At 44.9% G+C, this 24,819-nt stretch overlaps 2 protein-coding genes across 3 annotated transcripts in view; both read left to right on the top strand.

Annotated features, from left to right (window-relative positions):
- Positions 1–5,600: 5,600 nt before the first annotated feature.
- HSDL1 (hydroxysteroid dehydrogenase like 1) lies at positions 5,601–8,139 on the top strand. Of its 2 annotated transcripts, XM_068993271.1 has the most exons (5): positions 5,601–5,820; positions 6,491–6,588; positions 6,751–6,936; positions 7,146–7,373; positions 8,041–8,139. In XM_068993271.1, exons 1-5 carry the CDS (start codon positions 5,601–5,603, stop codon positions 8,137–8,139), a joined length of 831 nt encoding a protein of 276 aa, XP_068849372.1. The 2 variants fall into 2 exon arrangements, with proteins under 2 accessions (XP_068849372.1, XP_068849371.1); XM_068993270.1 differs by having other exon boundaries at positions 6,491–6,936.
- A 4,370-nt stretch (positions 8,140–12,509) lies between these two features.
- MBTPS1 (membrane bound transcription factor peptidase, site 1) overlaps positions 12,510–24,819 on the top strand; it is a 45,038-nt gene continuing 32,728 nt past the window's right edge. The window contains exons 1-3 of the mRNA XM_068991854.1: positions 12,510–12,591; positions 21,649–22,133; positions 22,861–23,118. Coding sequence (XP_068847955.1) covers positions 21,950–22,133; positions 22,861–23,118 — 442 coding nt within the window. The 5' untranslated portion in view covers positions 12,510–12,591; positions 21,649–21,949. The remainder of the gene's footprint in view (positions 12,592–21,648; positions 22,134–22,860; positions 23,119–24,819) is intronic.

Here is a 24,819-nt window from a genome sequence, read left to right as displayed (position 1 = left end):
AAAGCATACAGAGGACTAGTATCTAGAATGTAGAAAGAATACTTAGAGCTCTGAAAGAAAACAAAGACAATGCAATAGAAAGAAGGTCACAAGGGGACTCCCCTGGTGGTGCAGTGGTTAAGACTCTGTATGTCCAGTGCAGGGGGTTGGGTTTGATCCAGCATGCTGTGTGGCTCAGCCAAAATAAAGAAATACAATTTTTAAAAATTAAATTTTTTAAAAAGTTGATTTGAAAAGAAGTAAGATCAAAAGCTAGAAACAGTCATTTCATAGATAAGAAAACAAACAGCACATAAACATCAGAAGGGAGTGCCAGCCTTATTAACCGTCAGGAAATGCCAGTGCAGATGATGGTGAGGTCCCATTTCACAGGCAGCCTTTGGCAGGAAGTGAACTGTTCGATGTTGCCAGCCATTGAGAGGAGGCAGCATGAGCTCACACTTGCTGCTGGTGGGCGTGTAAAGTGGTTCAGCTGCTTTGGCAGCATCTGGTTGAACACATGGATGCCCTGTGGCCCAGCAATTCGATTCTTAGGCCTGTCCCTTTGGGAAACTCTTGTATATGCACAAGAACGTTGACAGCAGCGCTGTTCATAGTTGTAAAGTCAAAACCAACAAGAACAACCCATCAGCAGTAGATTGGACATGCGAATTGTGTCTGTGCCATGAGACGGTGCAGCAGTGAGAGTTTATGGCCTGCGGCTGCAGAGGTGTGCCTGGGTCTGGAAAACAGCCCTGAGTGAGAGGAACGAGTCACCAAAGGATACGAGTCACCAAAGGATACATGGGCTTGATTCCTTATGTAAGGGGAAAACCAGACAAAACGGAGTACTGTTATTTCAGAATCTGTGGTGGGGTGGTATACAACTATTTACCAGAGAAAGAAGAGAGCAAGGGAATGATTACATCAGAACTTGGGAGACTGATTACCCCAAGGGTGGCGGAAGGGGATGCGACCAGGGAGGAGGCATTGGGCCTTCTGAGACTCTGATTTGATTTGTGGAGTCCTGTGGCCCCGTGAGTGTTTTTTATTCTTTGAGCTGTGCATAATAGACAACTTTGGTGTACATTTTTCCAATTTTCTTAAATTGTTGTTTAGTCGCTCAGTCGTATCCGACTCTGCAACCCCATGGACTGCAGCACGCCAGGCTTCCCTGTCCTTCACCATCTCCTGGAGTTTGCTCAGTCTTATGCCCATTGAGTTGGTGAAGCCATCCAATCATCTCAACCTCTGTTGTCCCCTTCTCCTCCTGCCCTCAGTCTTTCCCACCGTCAGGGTCTTTGCCAATGAGTTGGCTCTTTGCCTCAGGTGGCCAAAGTATTGGAGCTTCAGCATCAATGCCTGTTTGGAATTCATGGCACATGAATTTTTACTTTCTTTTAAAACCTTTGGTCTAATTTTTTTGTTACGTTTTCCCAGCTGAGCTGTGAGGGAAAGGCATTTGCTGTTTGTTTTTGCTTGCAGCTTGTCCTGCAGAGAAGGCAGAGCAGCTCCTGGAGGCCCAGAGCTGGCAGAGGAGGTAAGAGGAGACTGCAGGTGGAGAATGACTGGGGAGAATGACTTGGGCAGAAAGACTGAGAACTCAGTCATAGTCAGGCATCTTTTCTGGACTTTTTCCGTCTCACATTCTTGAGAAAAATGGTGTTCAAGGAGGGGTTGAAGTTCCCTTTACACAGCTTCCCCTTGAGGTGAGGTCATTCCCCAAGGCACATGTGACCTCCTTTTAGCTGGAATCTTATTACAAACACTCCTGCCGTGCATTTTTCCCCACAAGTATTTCTTTGGCTCCAATCTATTAGACCTTGATATGTGGCGTCCAGTGTTTTACTAAAAACATTGTTGTAACATCTTAGACATATATCCACCTGTTGTTTTGAAGAATAGATTTAATGTTCCAAGTATCTAGTTTTGTTTGTTTGTTTGTTTTTTGGTTATGGTTGTATTATTTCTAACTTTATTACATTTTGTTCAAAAAGTACTGTGCATACAAGTATCATGTTTTGCATTTACTTTCCTCATGGCCTGCTCTTTGAGTAAGTGTGACAGATGGCACGTGTCCACTATAAAAGCATTATTTCAGGAACTCCCACCTTAGGATGTTGGACTCGGAGTCTCAGTTTCTATGTTCTTCATTGTGAGGAGCTTGTGTTTTTGGTCACTTCTCTGGGAATCTTGAATCAGCTCTGTCCCGGGAAGCAGCCAGTGAGAGTGTGAGGGGCCTTCCCAGCCAGCACCTGCCCCCCAGGATGTGGCTCTGTACTGCCAAGGTGTGGCAGGGGACCGTTCGGGAGGTGGCCTGTCACTGCCTCATCACTAGCATCTGGAAGCTTTGAGAGGTGCTCGTGCATAGCATGCAAAGAGGGGACGCCTTTGAGGTGGAGGACTGTGACCCTGAGGGTTTCCCTGGTGGCTCAGTGGTAAAGAATCTGCCTGCCGGTGTGGTAGTAGTGGGTTCGATCCCTGGGTTGGGAAGATCCCTTGGAAGAGGGAATGACAACCTACTCCAGTATTCTTGCCTGGGAAATCCCATGGACAGAGGAGCCTGGTGGGCTGCAATCCATAGGGTCACAAAGTGTTGGACACAAAGTGAGCGACTAAGCACAGCACAGGACTGTGGGGCATTTAGGAATCCTACTGCCTGTTTCTTCAGTTTTTTATCACATTTCTTTAGTATGTTTTGTTGGTTTGTAATTTGGCCTACACATTCATATGCATACTCAACACACACACACACACGTATTTACATTCAGTAGTTTTTTGTTGTTTCATGCGCCTGTTAACCAGTGTGGTGTCATTCTTACAGAGTGTTCCATTCCAGAGGTTAATTTGTTTTCTTCACTCTGCAGACCTTGGTTGAGCTCAGATTGCATTGCGGTGGAGTGGGAGGGAATTCACTTGTTCTTCCTTAAGCTTATGCCAATTTTTGCTGCTACTGTCAGGGATTTTTTTCTTAGTTTCAGAAAAAACCTTAGTTTTTTTCTATACAGATTTCTGTGAGAGAGGCCACTTCCAGAAATTTTATATAAATTTCGTTTTTGGCTTAAATCTATTTTCTCTTACATAATATTAATAACTGCTATATACCCTTGTGCTTGTGCATATCTGAGCTCCCTGTAGTTAATTGTGGTCTGTTCTGATCTTTTTGAAATGTGGTCCACTGGAGAAGGGAATGGCAAACCACTTCAGTATTCTTGCCTTGAGAACCCCATGAACAGTATGAAAAGTATGCCAGTATCCGCTGGATCATGGAAAAGCAAGAGTTCCAGAAAAACATCTATTTCTGCTTTATTGACTATGCCAAAGCCTTTGACTTTGTGGATTACAGTAAACTGTGGAAAATTCTGAGAGAGATGGGAATATCAGACCACCTGACCTGCTTCTTGAGAAATCTATGCAGGTCAGGAAGCAACAGTTAGAACTGGACGTGGAACAACAGACTGGTTCCAAATAGGAAAAGGAGTACGTCAAGGCTGTATATTGTCACCCTGCTTATTTAACTTCTATGCAGAGTACATCATGAGAAACGCTGGGCTGGAAGAAACAAAAGCTGGAATCAAGATTGCCAGGAGAAATATCAATAACCTCAGATATGCAGATGACACCACCCTTAAGGCAGAAAGTGAAGAGGAACTAAAAAGCCTCTTGATGAAAGTAAAAGAGGAGAGTGAAAAAGTTGCCTTAAAGCTCAACGTTCAGAAAAGGAAGATCATGGCATCCGGTCCCATCACTTCAAGGGAAATAGATGGGGAAACAGTGGAAACAGTGTCAGACTCTATTCTGGGGGGCTCCAAAATCACTGCAGATGGTGATTGCAGCCATGAAATTAAAAGATGCTTACTCCTTGGAAGAAAAGTTATGAGCAACCTAGATAGTATATTCAAAAGCAAGAGACATTACCTTGCCGACTAAGGTCCATCTAGTCAAGGCTATGGTTTTCCCAGTGGTCATGTATGGATGTGAGAGTTGGGCTGTGAAGAAGGCTGAGCACCGAAGAATTGATGCTTTTGAACTGTGGTGTTGGAGAAGACTCTTGAGAGTCCCTTGGACTGCAAGGAGATCCAACCAGTCCATTCTAAAGAAGATCAGTCCTGGGATTTCTTTGGAAGGAATGATGGTAAAGCTGAAACTCCAGTACTTTGGCCACCTCATGCAAAGAGTTGACTCATTGGAAAAGACTTTGATGCTGGGAGGGATTGGGGGCAGGAGGAGAAGGGGACAACAGAGGATGAGATGACTGGATGGCATCACTGACTTGATGGATGTGAGTCTGAGTGAACTCTGGGGGATGGTGATGGACAGGGAGGCCTGGCGTGCTGCGATTCATGGGGTCGCAAAGAGTCGGACACGACTGAGCAACTGAACTGAACTGACCCTCACTGAGAGCACGTGGTTGGCTCAGGCCTTGGTGACTTCCCTGGTCTGGTCTAGAAGGAAGTTTATCAGCCTTGGTCGTGCCCGGCCTTCCTCTGCCCCTCTGATTGCAGGTGCACACACATACACACCAGTTCATATGGCATTTTAAGTTGTTTTGTTAGGTGTCAGTCTCTCCTCCTAAGCAGTCGTTTGCTTCATCTTTGAAACCTTAGCATCCATCCCAGTACATGGCAGATAAAGATGCTTGCTGTGTGGATACTACAAGAGTCATATTGGGCTTTTCTCTCCCCGAACACAAGGGGCCAGGCAAGGATGACGGTGTGCCAGTGATGCCAGCCAGATGAAGCGTGCTTAGCCACTGTCATTTCAGAAAGCCATGTCTTCAGGTTTGGGGAGTATCTCTTTTTAAAACGTACATTTATGAACATTATTTATACATAATGCAATTTACATTAAAGAGAATTAGAGCATAGTTTTGTCTCAAAGTGAGTTGTAAGGTCTTTGAGGCCGAAGTGTTAGTCGCTCAGTCCCGTCTGACTCTCTGAGACCCTGTGGACTGTAGCCCACCAGGCTCCTCTATCCGGGATTTTCCAGGCAAGCATACTGGAGTGGGTAGCCATTCTCTTGTCCAGGGTATCTTTCTGATCCAAGGATTGAACCCTGGTCTCCTGAATTGCAGGCAGTTTCTGTACTGTCTGAGTGACCAGGAAGCCCCCTTTGAGGCCAAGGCTATGTCCTAATAGTGCCTCTATTTTTCATACTTTGTCTTTACAGGGATAGTAGGTCCTCTGTACTTGCCAGTTTTCCATAAATAAACTCAATAAAAGAAATAAACATTACTCTCAGCTGTTACGTGGATTAAAAAGTCTGTGCCTGTCACTAAGCTGGGCTGGGAACTCCTTAGGGCTCAGAGCATATTGTGTTTATTGTCGTATCCATAACATTTAGCTCAGTTCCTGGATTTTAGTAGAAATTTGGTAACTCTTGATAATCATGTTGACTAATCTTCTTGGATGAAAAGAACTTTGTAAGCTGCAGATGTTAAGTAATGATATCATAAATTGACTGGATCCACGGGCTACATGCATTTGAACAGTTACTGTTACTTGAATGCAAAATTGTTAGGCCCTGATGTCTCAAACGTCCTTCTTCACCCAAACTGTGTGTGTTCCTTTCAGTTACTAAGCAGAGACAACCTCTCTTGCTCTCTGCCCCTGCAGGCCGCCATGGCTGCCGTCGACAGCTTCTACCTCTTGTATAGGGAAATCGCCAGGTCCTGCAACTGCTACATGGAAGCCCTCGCCTTGGTTGGAGCCTGGTACACGGCCAGAAAAAGCATCACCGTCGTCTGTGACTTCTACAGCCTCATCAGGCTGCATTTCATCCCGCGCCTCGTGAGCAGAGCGGACTTGATCAAGCAGTATGGAAGATGGGCGGTCGTGAGTGGTAAGAGATGAGATTTCAGTTCTTGCCTGATTTAAAAACGAAGTCATCTCTCGCAATTGATCTGTGTTTTAAGTTGGATGCTTCATTCAGGGACTTACTGAATTTAATCATGTTTTCATGGGATAAAGAAATAAAACTTCCTCTGTTATGATTATGTGCACCTTTCTCACCGCTCATCTTGGAAGGTGTGTCTCTGTATTTGTCCTTCTGTCGCCTCTTGTTCCCCATCCAGCCTTGCCTTCCTGCTGCTTGCTTTTCCTTCTTGCTCTTGGTTTTGAAAGTGTCCTTACAAACTGGTACCACTTTCAGAAATGCTTCTCTTCTTTTAAATTTCATTTTCATTTACCATAGTTTCCTAGGAAAGTACCTCCTGACACTCACAGAGACCAGACGAGGCTTTGAGAACAGTCTCCCACTGTGTCTCACAGTCACCTTTGGCAAACGTAAAGCAGTGCTTCCTCTACCTGTCAGAGTGTCTGGGCGAGCATTTGATTAGCTAGTGTCATTTGTATTACGGTTTCCACCTTGTGCTTGACTGATTACTCACAGAAGCGAGCTTATTTCTAGTGTGAATCCTTCTCTGATTAAACCCAGACCCGGGGTATTTAAAGTCCATTTTAAGGGTTGCACCGTGAAATGAGTTTGCTCCCTTTGCCGGCTTGTCCTGTAGGTGCCACGGACGGGATTGGAAGGGCCTATGCAGAGGAGCTGGCCAGCCGTGGGCTCAACATCGTCCTGATCAGCCGGAACCAAGAGAAGCTGCAGATGGTCGCCAAAGACATAGCTGACACCTACAAAGTGGAGACTGACATCATAGTCGCGGACTTCAGCAGTGGCCGCGAGATTTACGACATGATCCGGGAAGCCTTGCAGGGCAGAGACATTGGGATCCTGGTGAATAACGTGGGTGTGTTCTACCCCTATCCGCAGTACTTCACGCAGGTCTCTGAGGACACGCTCTGGGACATCGTCAATGTGAACATCGCTGCGGCCAGCCTCATGGTCCACATCGTGTTGCCAGGGATGGTGGAGAGGAAGAAGGGCGCCATTGTCACCATCTCCTCCGGCTCCTGCTGCAAACCCACCCCCCAGCTGGCGGCATTCTCAGCGTCTAAGGTAAGCCGCTCCCAGGTGGAAAGTGAAGTCATCATGTAGGAAAACATTTATCACAGTGGTTTGGTCTAGTGTGTTGAGTTCTGTGTCAGCAGCTGATGTTTGCTTGTGCTGTATTTTTTCCCCAGAATGACCATAAGTCTTTTTTTCTCTCTTGATTTCTTTCGAGTTCCCAACAAAATCAGTCTTCCCTCTCCTGTTTTATTTAACAGGCTTATTTAGACCACTTCAGCAGAGCACTGCAGTATGAATATGCTTCCAAAGGAATCTTTGTACAGAGTTTAATCCCATTCTACGTGGCTACCAACGTGGCCACCCCGGGCAGCTTTCTGCACAAGTGCCCGTGGTTGGTGCCTTCCCCAAAAGTGTATGCACATCATGCTGTTTCTACCCTCGGCATTTCAAAAAGGACCACAGGATACTGGTCCCATTCCATCCAGGTAACCAGCCGCGTGTGCTCAGCTCTCATAATTAAGGTTAAGGCATCTTAAACTTTTCCAAATGATAGATACATGGGAGTCTGATTGAAACCTGATGCTGGAAGATGAGGATCGTAAATTTTGATTCTCACATCTCAGTGATTCCAGTTCAGTCACTGAATTCTCTTCTGTGGATTTATTATGTTAAGAACATTCGAAAGTTCCAGCTGCATGACATCTAGAAGAGGGAATTCGCTGTTTTAATGTCAGTAGAGTAAGCTCCACCCTGCCCCTCAAACCCCAGTTCTCTCTCACAGTACTGACCATGGATGCATTTTGCTCTTTGACCTGCCTTTTATTCCTGGGATGACTTGGAATTCTTACCTACATGATCTGCTATTCATATCACACTGAGTAAAGATGGAATCGTATCACTGCATGTAGGTCTGTCCTGCCTACTTAGAGGAAGGGGTGAGTGGTGGTGATCCCATTTCTGTTCCCCAGAGAGTCTAGCATAGGGTCTTGTGCAAAAGCAGGTACTCAATGCAGCATCACCTAAGGTTTTTTTCCTCTTTTGTATTTAAGGTGATGGGTGATGTTTGTTGGCTTAAATCATTGCTGATCTGTGCAATTTGTTGTCGATGGCTTTGGATTCTAACCTTGTAATCCTTTTCTCTTTCATCTTTAGTTTCTTTTCGCACAGTATATGCCTGAATGGCTCTGGGTGTGGGGAGCAAATATTCTCAACCGTTCTTTGCGTAAGGAGGCCTTATCCTGCAAAGCTTGAAGCCGGATGATGGTTGGGAAGTTTGACCAACTCGTGGGAGCCTGCAGTATTCTACATTTGGAGGGATACATGGAATTTATCTTCTGCATTTTTTTTCACGACTGACTATTTAGCATACTCTTGACTCATCCTTTGCAAAACAAACATAAACCTTTTAAGAGTGCTGTGGGAAAGCCTTCAGGGCCGCACAGAGGGCACAGAGTGAATACCGACTGGGGCACGAGAACTGACGGAGGAAACCTAAAATGTGACGTGTGCTTTTGTTTTTCAAACTTTTCAGAAGTTGTGTGATTTATGTTGTTCTAGGAGCTCCAGTAATACGATACTGAAATATGATATAACTTGCCAGCTCTTACAGTCTCACATGTTTCTTAAGGGAAATTATCAATGTCAGTAGGTGAATTATAGCATTGGTTTTCAAATGTCCATCTGGAAAGACTATTGAAAAGTGTTATTTTCTAGGTAAGATTGCTGGTATGATAGTGGAAACCTGTATTATACTGTGTAGCTTTAGTCCTTTGGCTCTCTGTATATGAAATGCTGCTCTTCAACTGATAATTAGTGTGTACATATGTTGTGTACATCCGGGCAACTTTATTTATTGGTAGTTTACTTTTAAAAAGATTTCTCGTCAAGATGTCTTAATGTAGCACCCAAAGGGGTATTAAAATTCTACATTATTATTTTTCATATTAAACAAGGCCACCTAATTTTGTGCTATAGGTTTGCCATATATAATATCACCTGACAATGTTCTTTTTTTTTTTTTTAATCTACTAAGGAATTCATTCATTCATAGATTTGGACATGTGATGACTGACCCTCAGTCATCTCTTGATTTATAGTTACTGTGGATAAGTAGTGACTTCTCAGCCTATGACCCATTTTATAACTGAAGTTTAGCCCTCTAGAACTTCTTATACCTGGTTGTGAAACACTTTTCTGTGTAATATTATTCCATCCCAGTAGCATTAATGATATAAATATCAAGTATTTATAGAATAATAGTTAAAATATGGACAAATTACGTGTGTGAAAAGACATACTGTATCTCTTGAAATCAGAAGCTCATTCTTGATTTGTGTTACAAATTTGTATGTTATAGTGAACACTTTAATTGGTGTGAAGATAATTAATGCCCAATAACCACCACTATATAGGTTTGCACTGAAACCTACTGTGTAGTCTTTTTGGTTCAGGTCTTATGAAGCCAAACATTTTTGAGAACCACATACCTAGTGCTTTGACAGTTGTACATCAATAGACGAATATGACAGTATGTGCACATTTGAGATCCAGAGTTTAATATTGCAGGGCTGATGCAGAAACCAGTTAATTGAAATCAGGACTTTTATGGAATCGCTTACTCCTGAGCTGATATCTATTATGAGGAGGCCTGAGCATGCTTTTATTTTATACCCACAGTTTTGCCAGTGACATTGCCTTAGTATTTCCAGACCTGACTTGAACTCAGGATCAGAGGTTAAATTCAGAAGCTCTTCCATCTACAGATCAGGTCTTCATCACACAAGAGGAAGAAGTGCAGTGCGGAAAGTCACATTCCAGTGATTCTACACGGAAGTGATGACTTTGATGGCATTAGCTGGAAGCCTTTGTCATATTTGGCGTTTCCCCACCTGACAGTTAATTGATGGTCATTAAGACTAGAGAAAACTTGACTTCATGCCACATTGACTTGAACTTTGACGTATAATAAGCAGCGATGTGATGTAAAAATACCATATTTATATTTAAGGTGATGTGTGGTACAGCAGTGTCTTATAGATTAGATGTTGGATCATTGTTACATGAGGAGACTAAGTAAACCATGTCAGTGATGTTTTAAAATTCTCTTCTTGGCAGGACGTATGTAAATATACTGATCGGTGCAAAGTTCACGAAAGATGAAAACCAAGAATCTTCCTTAGGTTTCATCTTTCCCAGTGCTCATTTGAGAGTCATAATTGGACCACTGTAGCTGGGGTTTCTTATTAAGGATGTGGGAAATAAACCTTTGAAACAACCTGTGACCTGAAAATTTAACAATAAAAGCAGTTGCTTCTGCTTCCTTTAGAAGAGGTATTTGTCTGTATGTTTGGAAAGAGAGAAACATTTTTCCCCCCCATAGAAACATATTTTAAAATTATAAAAAATTAATCTCTGAACACCTGTGACACTAATTCATTAAAAGCTGATAAATCAGTCAGAAAATCGTGCATAGCCATATGTCTCACAAGTCTTAAAACTATGGAGTTGATTTTTTTGATCTCATTCTCCTGATAGGTTGAGTAAGATAAAGGCCGATTTTTGTTCCTTGACATGGGTGATACGGAGATCACTGGTGGTTTTGCCATGATCCATTTTTCTTTGAGTGGTGGGGATGAAAGGTAGCAAGTTCAAGGACGGGGAAGAAAAAGGGAGACAGTAGAGACAGCTCTTCTGAGGAATCTTGCTTTGTTTTGCTTTCACCTCAGTTACTTAAAATCTTGGCACATTTGGGTTAAATGGCATCTCAAGTCTTGACACTGTGTACACTCCAAAATCAGTCTTTCTTTCTGTGTCTCTGGACTGTTACTCTTTAAAATAGCATTCAGGTTAAATAAAGATTTACCTTCCCATGGGATTACAAATGCTTTATTATACACATGAAGTGTTAGTTTAGGGAGTTACCAGAACCTGGAGTGGTTGAAAACCGGTAGACCAGGATTCTGGGGTGCTCAGGCCCCCTTGGTAAATTTCCAGGCCACCTCCTGTCATGGCCCAGGCCCCCTGCAGTTTTTAGGGCTCTCAGGAGCTGCAAAGTTCTCCTCCCCTTCAGTGTCACAGGACAAGGATGTTTGCGATTCACTAACCTACCTCTGTTCTAACAGTGGGGCTTTGTATTCAATGGCAGGGACTTAAAGAGCTGTTAAAAGAACCCTGATTAGAACAGCAGTAAATTTTAAGATCAAGTCCCTTATGTGGTGATAGGAGGGGAGTGCTTTGGATTTACAAATGCAAGGGTCAGGAATTCTCTGAAAGTTCCTAACACTGATGTGATCTCAGGAGGTGGGGAAGAACTGATCAGGTGTGGGTTGGTCGAGTACAACCACATTTATTGAATATGTTGTGTGTCAAAGTCTGTATGTGTATGCTTCATTTAACCTTCATCCTTTGAGGGAGGTATTCATATCTCCTTTGGGTAAGGAAGTTGAGTTCCAGAGAGCCGAGGTACAACTTGCCTAAGATCACAAAAAGCTAGTATGTGATTCTGTTTCTCTGCTATATCAGTTTGGTTAAATATTGTTAAAAGGAATATACAGTGCTGTGGTTTCTAATATTGGGGCATTATCCAGGTGCTGTGGAAAGGTCAAACAAGATACAAGCAGTTTTATCTCAGGACACAGCACATCATTTGTCATCAGCATGACCTAAAAGGCTTTCAGTCCCCCTTGCGTGCCAGCTCAGTCGTGTCCGACTGTTTTACAACTCCATGAACTGTAGCCCTCAAGGCTCATCTGTCTATGGCATTTTCCTGGCAAGGTTGTCATTTCCTTTTCCAGGGGATCTTCCCTATCCAGGGATCGAACTTGCGTCTCCTGCATTGGCAGGCAGATTCTTTACCACTGCCGCCACCTGGAGAGCCTTTCCATCCCCTAGTTGTGCCCAATGTCTAGTGTGGATCAGCTCAACATTTAGACATTAAGTGGGTGATTTTAGTATCTCAATCACCCAGACAACTGGGGGGGGGGGCGCACTTTTAGGGAGTTTAATACATTGATCTTTGTTTCTTCAGAACGGGTCACCGCTTGGCGTCCGTGGTCCAGGCGACGCTGGGAGGGGTTAAGAGTAGAGCAGACCGGACTTCAGGCCGAGGTCTCGCCTGTCAGGGTGGGAGTCTGGTGAGTACTCGCACCCTCCGGCCTTGAGTAAGCACTTGACTCGCCTGTATCCGAGCTGCAGCGAGGGTTAAACGGGTAGAGGTTTGCAGGGCGAGCGCCGCCGCACCTGGCTCTACAGGCCCCAGGAGGAGAGTACTGGATGAATATGAACGTTCAGTGGCTGTTCCGCCACGGCTGTCCTCCGAAAGGCTGCGCCCGCTCGGGGGCCATACAGGTTTCCTGAGCTCTAGTGAATCCCCCATCCGCCCACTCCAATCGTCCTTTCTCCCGACTGGGGCCGAGTCCCAGCAACCTGACCCCGCCCCTGCCCCAGGGCCGCAAACGTCGCGAGACCTCCACCCTTCCTCCCGGCCAGGGTGTCCCCCGCCCCGGGACCTCGGCGTCCAGCGCGCGCACGCAGGGCACGCACGGTCGGCGGGGTCCGGCGTTCCGGGCCGTCGGTGTCCCCGCCCCAATCGCGCAGTCTCGCGAGAGTTGGGAGTAAACAGCCCCGAATGGAGACCCGAGGCGTGTTTGCGGCGGAGGCGCCGTTATCCCGGGCCCAGCAGACCCGAGCCTGAGGCGGCTGCAGGTACGTCAGGCAAGTCCGCTCTTCTGAGCCGCCGGCCCTCCCTACCTGTCGCCTGCGCGCTCTGGCTTGCTTGCCGCGCTCGAGGCCCCGAGGGCGGGGGTCTGTTGGGGCGGGGGCGGCGGCGGCGGGGCCTCTCTGCTCCCCTGGAGCCGCGCGGGCGCGAACCGGGCGGTACGGGGGCGGCGGTGGGGGGGCGCGGGGAGGACGAGTGGTGGAGACGTGCGGGTGCGCCGCTTGCCTGCCCGCGGGAGCCGCGCCGTCCCGCCGCTCGCCCCGGCCGGACTGCCGGCCGGTTTCCGCGCCTGGCCCTCTTTGCGCGTTGACACGCCACGGTGGTCGCTCAACTTCCCCGCTTCCTTTATCTGAAGTGAACTTTGACGGAGTCACACCGTGTGCTTGGTCCGGGCCCTCAGCCTCGGAACAGACCGCGGTTCTCGGTCTGCTTCCCAGAGGGGAGCCTGCTGTGGGATCTTAAGGGACCTCGATTCCTGCCCCTTCCGAGTCTGGTTTTTCATAAATGCGGGGTAAGAACCTCGTCGGTTATTTGGGTCGGGGAGGTTCTTGTTGACTCTCAGACCCGTAGGAGCTTCACGTGCTGCCTAAGACTGTTGTACACCGTCTCCTTTACGTTCATTTAAGATGTTTTCTCCTTGTCTGGGTTAGCGCCCTTGAGACTTTTGGCCTATTTGCCTATGCAGATTAAGTTAAATATTTACTTTAGATTCCGAAGGACACTTCCAAGTAAGAGAGAGTGGCCTAAGGTCTCGGAGTTGAATTGGAGAATTTAATTTCCTTTGGCCCTTTAGTCTTGACTGCTGGTAAGTAGCGCTCTCGGTTCAAGGTTTCAGTTTGCCTAAGTATAAAAATGAGGGGCTTGGAGAACAGTGATTTTTTTTTCCCCCCAACTTTTAATCTGCAACACCCATTTTACATATATATATATATGTATATACACACACACTTTTTTTAACGTGAGCGCTTTATTAAGGTTAAAATTACTGTTTTTAAGTGTGCCTATTCAGCTTTTTTTCCCTGTAAATTTGCAGTTGTGCAATCATCATAATCCAGTTTTAGAACATTTCTTCCATCCCCAAAAGATCCTCCATAGTGCCCATTTGCAGTCAGTGACCATTTCTAACTCCCGCTCCAGGTGACCACTAATTTACTGTCTCCTTAGATTTGTCTTTTTTGAATATTTTGTGTATTTAGATGGGGTTATATGTGAGTATTGTGTCTGGCTTCTTTTGTTTTTCATACTATTTTTAAACTTCATGTAATTTGTACCCTGTATCAGTGTGTCATTCTTTTTTTTTTTTTTAAATTGAAGTATAATTGCTTTACAACTTTGTATTAGTTTCAGGTGCCCAGCAAAAGTGATTGATTTTTACATATGTGTATTCTTTTTCAGATTCTTTTCCATTATAGGTTATTACAAGATATTGAACATAGTTCTCTGTGCTATACAGTGCTAAGTTGCTTCAGTCGTGTCCGACTCTGTGTGACTATGAATTGTAGCCTGCCAGGCTCCTCTGTCCACAGGATTCTCCAGGCAAGAATACTGGAGCAGATTGCCATGCCCTCCTTCAGGACATCTTCCTGACCCAGGGATCAAGCCCATGTTTCTTCACAACTCCTGCATTGGGAGGCAGGTTCTTAACTAGTAGTGCCACCTAGGAAGCTCATGATGTACAGTATGTCCTTGTTTATCTTTACAACCCCTTTGACTCTTTGCTTAGAATTCTCCAGACAAGAGTACTGGAGTGGGTTGCGGTTCCCTTCTCCGAGGGATCTTCCTGACCCAGGTATTGAACCCGGGTCTCGTGCCCCGTGTCTCCTGCCTTGCAGGCAGATTCTTTACCATCTGAGCCATCAGGGAAGCCCCCATATATAGTGTTGTATATCTGATAATCCTAAACTCCTAGTTTACCCTTTCCCTCAATACTTCATTCCTTTTTACGGGACACTAATAGTCCCGTCTTTGCATGTAACACATTTTGTTTATCCATTCATGCAGGACCCTTCTTTCAGATAATGTTTTTTGTTGCCATGTATGAAGCAGATGGCTAGGGCCCTTTCTGTTAGAGGTGGGGAGGGGGGCACCTGGGTTGGCCAGGTGGGACCCTGGCCCTAGGCTAACTCCCTTGTGCTCCCCAAGTACTCTTAAACAATCAGGAATTGGTTGCGTCTGTAAAGAAAGCGTTTTTAGTCTAGTGCTTGCAGAGCCTTAGAAGCTCCTTGGACCCCATGGGATGTTGCAGGCTCCCTTCTGAAGAGTCAGGAGGTTTGATCATCCTCTTCGCGTCCTTCTCATGTTGTGTGATTACCTTGTCTGTCAGTCTGGTGGGAGATGGTTCTTGTCCCGCCTGCTGTCTCTTTCCTTTGTGTGGCAGCCACAGTGCCAGAGTAACTAGAGGCTGCAGGCCCAATAGACTGCATGTGGCTCCTGGTGCAGTGCTTTAAGTGGAGTGGGGGGGGGGGGTGTATTTGCATCTGCCCCTTTACATCAGGAGAGAGTTGAGATTCTGCATATATTGGAAGAACTTGGCAAGTCCAGCCCTTGATGACTTGAAATATTAAGAATGGGAGATGGTCTCTCAGTTTATGGTCTGAGTCAGCTTGAGACTGATTTCCTCCCTGTGGCCTAATTAGTTTTGACCTGATACAGAAATCTGTTCACTTGGTTTATTAATATCGAGGATGTCTTTTTGCCTAAGGTTAAGGAATGAGTTTAAGATGCGGCAAGTGCGAGCCTCCTGTGTGGCTGGCTGGTCCTGGATGGTGGGAGGGTAAAGAGAGTGAGGAGACAGCAGCAGCCTCTGTGAAAGAGCAAACAATAAAAACAGTGTGGACCATGACTCTGGACTTTGGTGCTCTTGACTTGCAGGGCTGAATTTCCCCCTACAAAACCTACTGATGGCTGAATGTGCCAGAATGAATGGTTCAATCAGGCTTAAGAATACACCTTTGTTTTAAGATATTGTGGTCTGGCATCTCTCAAATGTTAGCCTGTTAAACAATGGTAATACAGTCAAGTGTGCAATTAGTTATGAAAGTGGTATTTTTACAGCCAAATTTTGATTGAACTGAATGGTACCCTTTTGTGACCTAAACAATTTTCTCTGAATCTGTTTCAGTAAAGGGTCATTAAAAAGCAAGGCACATCTTCCTAATTAGATGACTATTGGGTGATAGAAGTCATTTCCTTGACTTGTGTTCTTTAATTATTTGCAAAGAAACAAATTTGTATGTACTTCAGCTATACCCAGAATCATAATCCTAGTGACACTGTTTTATAATGCACAATAGAAGATTCTGGGCTGTAAGGAATGTTGACTATTGCCTGCCCAGGTAATACATCTCTACTTGGTCTCCCTCTTATCCACGTCCCATTGAATCTTATTCCTGGCGTTGTATTATTTGAGCTATTTGAGCTTTGTATTTTACATTTAGTATTTAATGTCAAGTATTTTTTGATTGTACCTGTATTAGAGACATAATTATACTTATGGAAAATCCATAATGTTAAATACCATCTTTTAGGGTGTACCTTTGTATGGAAAAATAACCAGGCCTTCTACATAAAGAATTTATAGGAATTAAATCCAGTCAACAGTTAGTGGATCCAGAGGCAACCCTAACCAGGCCCTATATGTAAGTGATGTTACAGATGGCAAATCTGTTTAGAATGAACTAGCTGAAAGCATAACCTTAAGTGCCTTTTCTGGAGGAGGACATGGCAACCCACTCTAGTATTTCTGCCTGGAGAATCCCATGGACAGAGGAGCCTGGTGGGCTACAGCGCATGGGGTCTCAGAGAGTCAGACATGACTGAAGTGTTTTAGCACACACACATGCAGATCCCTTTTAAGCTCTGCTATGTGTGTAATTGAAATTACATCTTTAACATTTTGACTGTGCAAGTTTTATTGCACAAAGTTATCTTTTTCCCTGGTGCATATAGATAGATATTTAAAAATGAAAATTTGGATCACATTAACTGTTTTACTTAATATTTCATTAGCACTTCCCCCATATTCTCTGGGAAATATGTTAGTTTCCTGTGGTTGCTGTAACAAATTTCTACACACTTGTTGGCTTAAAATAACACAGATTTGTTGTCTTGCATTTCTGGAGGTCAGTAGTCTGAGATCAGTCTCACTGGGCTGAAGTCAAGGTGTCAGCTTCATTCCTTCTGGAAGTTCCAGGGAGCATGTGTTTCTCTCCCTTTACCAGCATCCAGAGGCACCTGCAGACTTTGGTGCCTGACCTCCTCCTGGTATCACTTCAGCCTCACGCTCCCACCATCACTCCCCTGCCTCCCTCTTATAAAGACTCTTGTCGTTACGCTGGACCCAAATGGACCATCCAGGATGCTCTCCCCTTCAGAACATCCTTTTAGTTATACCTGCTGAGTCCTTTCAGCCATATAAAGTAACATTCATAAGTTCTGCGGATAAGAATGTGGACATCGTTTGGGAACCATTATTCAGCCTTCCCAAGGAGCCTGATTTTAAATTGCTGTATTGCATTCCATAATATACATGAATTATTTAGCTAGTTTCCTGTTGCATTTTAGGTGGTCTCTGATTTTTCCCCAGTTAAAAGCCTTGAAAATAAATTGTGTGCTCTCAGATTCATACTTCTGTGGATTTCAGGAAAGCCAGGTAACCCTCCTCTTAAGAGTATGGCCTCTGGAGCCAGACCGCCCATGTTCCCAGCCCAGCTTCCCCACTCGGAGGCCAGGTGACTCCAGGCAGTGCTGAGCCAGCCTAGGCCTCAGTTTTCTTGTTGAAAGTGGGGTGGGGACAGATTGTTGTAAGGATTAAGTGCGTTAATACATGCACATTACATAGGATGGTGTCTGCCACATGCTGAGTGCCCGGTATGTCATGCTGAGTGCCCGGTATGTGTTCATTGTTGTTATTACCGAATTTGTCAGGCTAAAAGTTTTTTACATTCCCGTACTGACAAGTTTCCACTCTTAAAGGTCATAAGAGTTTTTGACATTCACTAGCAAACTAGGAAAGTATTCAAGTTGAATTCTTAAACTTGATTTCATTTTATCTGGCTGTCTCAGTTTTGTCTGTCAAAATGTTACTTGACTTTTATGATGTAAATTACAGAGTCACCGGGGTTAATTCTAGCAGTTGTTCACTATCTCAATTCCTTAATTCCTCAGAATGAGAAATACTTTCAGTTTCTCTTTGAGTAGCTCAGCACATATCTTGGGATGTCAGGTGTCGTTCTGTGTGACAGTTGATGGCTGTAAATCTGCTTGACAAGGTCCGTGGTCTGGTTGTGCATACATCGGTTGGTGCAGACTGAGTCTGCAAGAGGCTTAGGCTTAAAGTTGCCTCCACACCTCCCCTACATTTGCAAATTCATTGAGGGCAGTCCTAGCAGCTAAGACTAAATATAGGGCCTTTTTTTTTTTCTTTGTATATATTGGAAACCATTTCCACCATTTCAGAAAGGGTGGAAGAATAGTACAAGCCCTTTTTTCTCTGCATTTGTAAGTAAGTTGCAGACCTGATGCCCTTGATCCCCAGTTACTCTAGCAGGCATCTCCTGCGAGCAAGGACCTTCTTCCATAACCACGGCAGCCTTCGGAGTCCAGCAGTTAGTCATGATACTCCCCCACCATCTAATCACAGGCTGGTCCCATGCAGGTTTTGCCAGTTGTTTGTTCCAGTAACATCCTCACAGCAAAGGGATCCAGTTCAGAGTCTTGAGTTGCCTTCAGTCTGGAACCTAATCTCAGCCGTTCCTTGGTTTTCATTCCCTCAGTACTTAGGGAGGTTGTAGGCCAGTTGTTCTGAAAGATGTCCCTCAGTTTGGGTCCTGATGTTTCCTCATGACCTGATTCAACTTGTGTGTCTTTGGCAGGAACGCCTCAGGAGATGCCAGGCTCTTCCACCACGTCTGCCTGGTGGACCCGGGTCTGTTTGTCCCATCTCTGGTTAACTTGATGAAGCATCTCCATCCTAGCATTCCTCTACTTCCTTTTGTAACTCAGGATTTTGTTGGGAGGCATTCTGAGATCATGAGAAGCGCTTAATTCTCTTTGCACTTCAGTGTCTTTTCTGTGTGTATTGCCATGGTGGACTCGTGTTTTCCTTTTGTCTTCAGTGGGTCAAGATCTGTTACTGTCACTGTTTACTTTGATGCTCAGATCCCAGCGGGCCCCTGTGACCCTCCCCACTGTTCTGGAGCCCTTCTTCCTCTTTGCCACAGATGTTCCAGATTTGTCTCTTTACCTTGCCCAGCCTGAAACTCGCTCGCTCTCTAAGGAGCCTGGTTTCTTCCAGTGGAGTATAGTGTTTGGAAAAGCAGTGCTGGGCACTAGTGGGGGTGAGGGGGTCCCTCCTGTGAGAATATTGCTGCCCCCGTGCTCTTTCCTTGAGCAGACAGAGCTAAGAGATACACGTCCATTTGTTGGTGCGAGTGTATGTTTCTACATCTGTTGAAAACCTTACATTCACCCATTGTCATCCTGCATGGTTCATTCCAGTGTTTCCCTTCACGTTTGAGACTTCCTTCTCTGACGGTGAGAAAGGTGCCTCCCATTCTCTACAAAATATTTATTTGACCGAATCAGTGTCCTTCTGTCGCTGCTGACCCCTCACTCAGATTCTGACGCCCCTCGCCAGGGCATTCCCCCCCCCCCCCCCCCCGCCCCCACCGCTGTCTCCATCACTCCACACAGGCTGGGCTGCTGAGGCTCTCCCACCAACACCTGCCTTCTTGTCCTCAGCCTGTTGTTTTTATAAAAAGCGTTTTTCCTTTCCTGTGTGTCTGTGTAGGTGTCTGTGTGTCCATCCTCTGTGCTTACCTGTGCTTGTTGCTGCATGTGTGTCTGCTACTAGATGGTCTGCTTGGCCGGGGGAGCGTGCTCTCCAGGTCTGCACTGGGGAGTGAGTGGAAGGAGCCATCGTGGACACGGTGAGGGGTGCCTCCAGAGCCCCACGGAGGAGCAGGGCACCGTATCTTTAAAGCAGACAGGCCAGGGCTGCAGAGGTCCGTAGCTGGGGGCTGGCCTTGCCACCCCCAGTGATGGCGTGGCCACTGCCTCAGTTGTAAGAGAGCATCAGCCTTCTCTCCCCACAGGCTGACTTTTAAGTTCATTGTCTTTACCTGTGTGTGAATTATTTTCGAACAGGTTTAATGAAAGTTGATGTAACTCAACTTACTGAGTCTTAACATTTGCTCACCAGTGTCGCTCACTAATATTTGTGTGGTATCCGGTCCAAATGTGTCAAGATTCTGTAGCATTCTGTTTGTATTTTATTTTTTTAATTGTTTTTTCACTGTACGTTCATTTCCTATATCACGCGAGCCTTTATCACTGTGATTAGCTTCCTCGTCTTTGACCTGTAATACGATGAGCCAGGTGTATGCTTCAGGTGATTGTATTCTGTGATACCTCCTTGCTGCGAGGACCAAAATGAACAGAAACTTGGGGCTCACTCCCACGTGGGTTCCTCTAAAACAGGTTGGGGTGGCTTTTGGTGTCCCCTGTTGCTTTTCTTCCATCTTTCTCTTCTGGTCGTTGTTTTTAATTGTTTATATGATTGACATTCTCTTGTTCTCCGTGTTGCTATGAAAATAGCTTTTAATGTTTCCTTTCTATCTGGTTAACTGTTCCACCAACCTTGGTTTCCAGTTCGAGTTAGGCCTGCTTTTCATATCATTTGTTATTATAATGATGAATGTACTAATTATTATTGCAAAGATTGTTTAGATACTCCAACTGCTTATTTGTATTTATCACTGTTTTCTTGTACATCAGTGCTTTCCTATAGAAGCACACGTGAATAGTCCTACAAACCACAAACCCCTTGTTATTCTCAGATACCATTTTCTGCCGGAAGAATGGGTTTATTAATACCTTGACACACCTCTCTCAAAAAGGGGCTGACTCCTTGTCCTAAATGTTTTCTTCTCAGAAACAAGTAGCTATGGAAGGAAGGATTGTCTCATTGCTGTTTTCCCTCTGCTGGGTTATTTCTGTTTCTGATGTGATCTGTGCAGTATGTTTTTCTGGATGTGCCACAGCCTGTGTTTTTTGTTTTTTAACTGCTGCTCTGTTCTTCACTGTGAAGAATTACCCTTTTCTTTGCCATTCAGATGTTTTGAAAGGTATTTGTGCTTACATGCAGTTTAATACTCAAATCACATTTTTCTCTGGCAACGGCTTTTACCTCACCAACTGTCCGCCCTTTCATACCACATCCAGTAATGAGAGAATCTGATTTTATAACACAGGTTGAAAGTCTTTAAGTTGAGGCTTCAGGTAAAATACATTTACTGACAATAAAAACTCTTCCATGCTCTCTTCAAAGAATCGGCAGAAAATACTTCAAAACCTGAAAAAGTGTAGTTTGAGTAATTTCAAAGCGCAGTGTGTCTTAGAGGGTGGTAGGTACATGAATTGTATGGAAATTAGTCTGTTCTTAAATGCTAACTTTTACAGTAGAAAGAAAAGGATGTGTACCAAGCTTTTACTTGAAAAACTGGTGGAATTTAATTGGTAACCCACTCCAGTGTTGCCTGGAGAATCCCATAGACAGAGGAGCCTTGGATTGCAAGGAGCCCAACACACTGAGGGACTGACAGTGCACAGGGGAATTAAATGCACATGGGGAGTGGAAGTGCTGATTAGGGCAGCGCCCTGGGGATCAAGAGATGCACAGGACAGGGAAAGACAAGAAGCTGCAATTGAGGCGAAGGGAAGGAACTTGAACAGAGTCATGACTCCCATTCATTAGCTCAGGGCTAATGTACTTAGTATTCTGGGGGTTATTTGTTATCCTTGTTTTCCTCCGTTTTTCTCATTTATCCTGTTTTATTTTTGAAGCTGTCTTAAAACTTTCTTTTCTCCCTGAAAGGGGTGAGGAGTAACTAAATTAAAATGAGCTCATAGATGTTTCTTGGTTGCATCAGGCGTTTGTTTTGTCTTATAGCTGGTGTTGCTTATCCAAATTTCAGAGACCACGAAACCTCTGTGGCTCTGTCGGTGTGCTGCTCATGTCCCTGTGTGCTTGCTTTGTTTTGTAGACTGGCTCACAGAGTGATCACTCATCCCCGCTGGCCTTTGGTTCCGTGGTGCACATGGAGTGTAGGACTCAGGGGTCTGGGCCAGAGTGAGCGAAGCCTGAGGCCCAAGATGGAGAAGAAACGAAGAAAGAAATGAAAGCCTTGTTTCAGGCCAAGCCACAAGGGGCCATGAAATTTAACTTTTATTTCCGTTGGACAAGACTGTAAAATGGCGGATCAGTAATGTTTCAGCTTTTAGCTGAAACAAAAATTAACTTATAATCAAGAAAGAAAAAAGTGCGATTTGAGTTTATGCGATTTTATGACCGTACTCACTACGACCATGAAGCTTGTCAACATCTGGCTGCTTCTACTGGTGGTTTTGCTCTGCGGGAAGAAGCATCTGGGGGACAGACTGGAAAAGAAACCTTTTGAAAAGGCCCCATGCCCCGGCTGTTCCCACCTGGCTTTGAAGGTGGAGTTCTCCTCAACGGTTGTGGAATATGGTAATGATATTATTTTAAATGTTAGGGACTTCCCCCTCAGTGTGTTGGGTTTTTTTGTTTTCTTTTTTTCAGATTTATTGTAAACATTAGCTTTTGCCAAAAACATTTCCCTCTCTTCTGCAATGAATGTCAAATGGGCTGAGTGCGTAGTGTTTGTATATTAATTCTGCTGGTTTGGTTTTTCAGTTTAATTATTTTATATAAAGCAAAGAAATTGACAATTCTGAATTATTTCCCTAAACTTGGATTCCATGGGACAGATGTCATGGTAGCTGGTGAGGGACTTTGGAGGGGCTGAAAGTTTATGTGACCAGTTGTGAATAACTAAGCAATGAGTCTTATAAGATCTGCTCTAAGTTTCGTTAACTTCTCAGGAAGAAGAGAGCCTTCACTCCTCTGAATTCCTCCTTCCTCCTTGAAACCTTACATGCATTTCTCTGTCATGTGCTCAAACTTCTCTTAACATTCGGTGTTTGAAAAATAGCTCAGGTGTCTGGTTTTGAGTGATGTGTCCTGTGATCATTGGGGTTCATCCAGATCGTTGTAGCTCAGAACTCTGGAAACTGCCATCCAGGATGTTTAGTCTGTTTACTGCTCTTTCTCCTGTAGGTTTTATGATATATATGTTTTCTTTTACCAGGAAAACGTTATATTAGATATACTCTTGTATAATGTCATAATATAGGTTTGTAAGTTCTTATTTTTATTTTGTGGTCATTGATTTCAGAGTACATTGTGGCTTTCAATGGATACTTTACGGCCAAAGCTAGAAATTCATTTATTTCAAGCGCCCTGAAGAGCAGTGCAATTGACAACTGGAGAATTATACCTCGAAACAATCCATCCAGTGACTACCCTAGTGATTTTGAGGTGATTCAGATAAAAGAGAAACAGAAGGCGGGGCTGCTGACTCTTGAAGACCATCCAAACATCAAGCGGGTAACACCCCAGCGGAAAGTCTTTCGTTCCCTCAAGTACACGGAGGGTGAGTACTGCTCCTGAGGGCTGGTCTGTGTGCATTTCTTCTGTGCTGGAAGCAGAGGGGTTGTGTGTGTTGACACAGGGCAGTATCTGAGAAATAGTACAGTGAACACCCCGTCTTTCATCAGCTGTGAACACTTTCTCAGCAGGAATAAAAAAAAACCAGAAAAGAGACTTTGTGCTTCTGATTGAAAGTTTGCAGTAAGAATGATCTCTGTTGTGCGGGAAGAGGTTTTCACCAGGTTTCTCTCAGAGCCTTCAGGCTGTGAGGCCCTGACGCCCCTTCACGCTTGGAAACTAAGATTGTGTCTTTGAGTCTCCTTGCTTGCATTTTGTCTTTCAGTGCGAGTTTTTATTTTGGATGCACCTGGCAAAATGCCTTTTCTTTGGGTTTCATTTTGCTTTTCTCAGACCCTCCTGACCGTGCACCATTGTGCCTCGGCTGGGCTTGTTGAAGCTGGAAGCCGGGCACGTGCGGGGATGGAATTTGCTGAGTCCCTTTCAGCTCCAGGGCTCACTTCCCGAGTCCTTACGACGGGCCTGTGGAGAGAAGTTCCTTCTCAGATAACCAAGTGAGGATTAGAATATGCTAGTTTCCAAAGCAGGTGTATTACTTGCAGGGGAAAGAGTTTTTCCCTGTTCGTCAGAAACTGGGGTAGCAAATAGATAATAGCTGTTACTGCTTATTGTTGTTTCTTTCATTAGAAGGGAAACGAAATAAGAGGCCTGTGAGCCTCTGAGGTTTAAAAACACACCCGGGGACAAGCCAGTTCACGTGCCAGCTGCGGAGTTCAGGGGTGTCTGACCTTGCAGAGCCCTTTCCATTAGTCCATGTTTCGTGTGTTCTCTTTGAAAAGTCACCTCAAAAAGCAATCCACGAAGATAAAAACAAATCAGACCTGTGCAGTTAGCCAAATGTATGCCTTGTGTCTTTTTATTCTTTAAAGAGCTGCAGAATATTTTAGGAAATGTGGTAGCATGGGGAGTATATGGAGCTTCATGGTTCGGGGTCCCCTTCTGTGCCTTCTCCAGCATGGTTGTCAGCTGCTGGGCTGCCCTGAAAGGAAGTGATGTACCTCTTGCTCTGGTCATGAGCTGTGGGTACCTGTGGTGAGCATCTTTTTCTTTAAGCTTCCGCTCATCCAGAAAATGGAGATGATGCTACCCACCTGAGTTCTTCTGAAGGTGAAAGGAAATAGTGCATGTGAAGAGAGCTTAGCAGAGTTCTTGGGCTGTTATAAGCAGATGTTAAACGTTCATTTTTGGGAATTCCCTGGCGGTCCAGTGGTCAGGACTCTGAGCTTTCAGTGCTGGGGCCTGGGTTCAATCCCTGGTCAGGGAACTAAGATCCTGTATGCTGCATGGTGCAGCCAAAAAACCCAACTCAGCTTTCTGTGGCTCTGTTGTTAGAATGCTTTGCTTTATTTAGGGTGGGAACCTGTCACACTCTGGATCCCATCCCTGGTCTCGGTGGGCTGTAAGACAGAGCTGACCTGATTTCCACGAGACAGCACTGGGAGGCATTTGGAGGACAGATTGGTGTCCCCTATCTGTTACTTGTCTCTCGGATAATAGATACCAGTTCCTTCAGGAGCTACTCATAGGACCTGGCCTTAACCTTTTAATGGCTTGCTTGCAAATATGTCCCGTTTTCTCTAAATTGCTCCTAACGAGTAAAGCCAGAACCGAGTCCTCCGGGTGTAGT

Source organism: Capricornis sumatraensis, chromosome 20, assembly GCF_032405125.1.
Source record: "Capricornis sumatraensis isolate serow.1 chromosome 20, serow.2, whole genome shotgun sequence".
Classification (NCBI taxonomy): Eukaryota; Metazoa; Chordata; class Mammalia; order Artiodactyla; family Bovidae; genus Capricornis; species Capricornis sumatraensis.
This window is presented reverse-complemented; position numbering and strand designations above follow the sequence as displayed.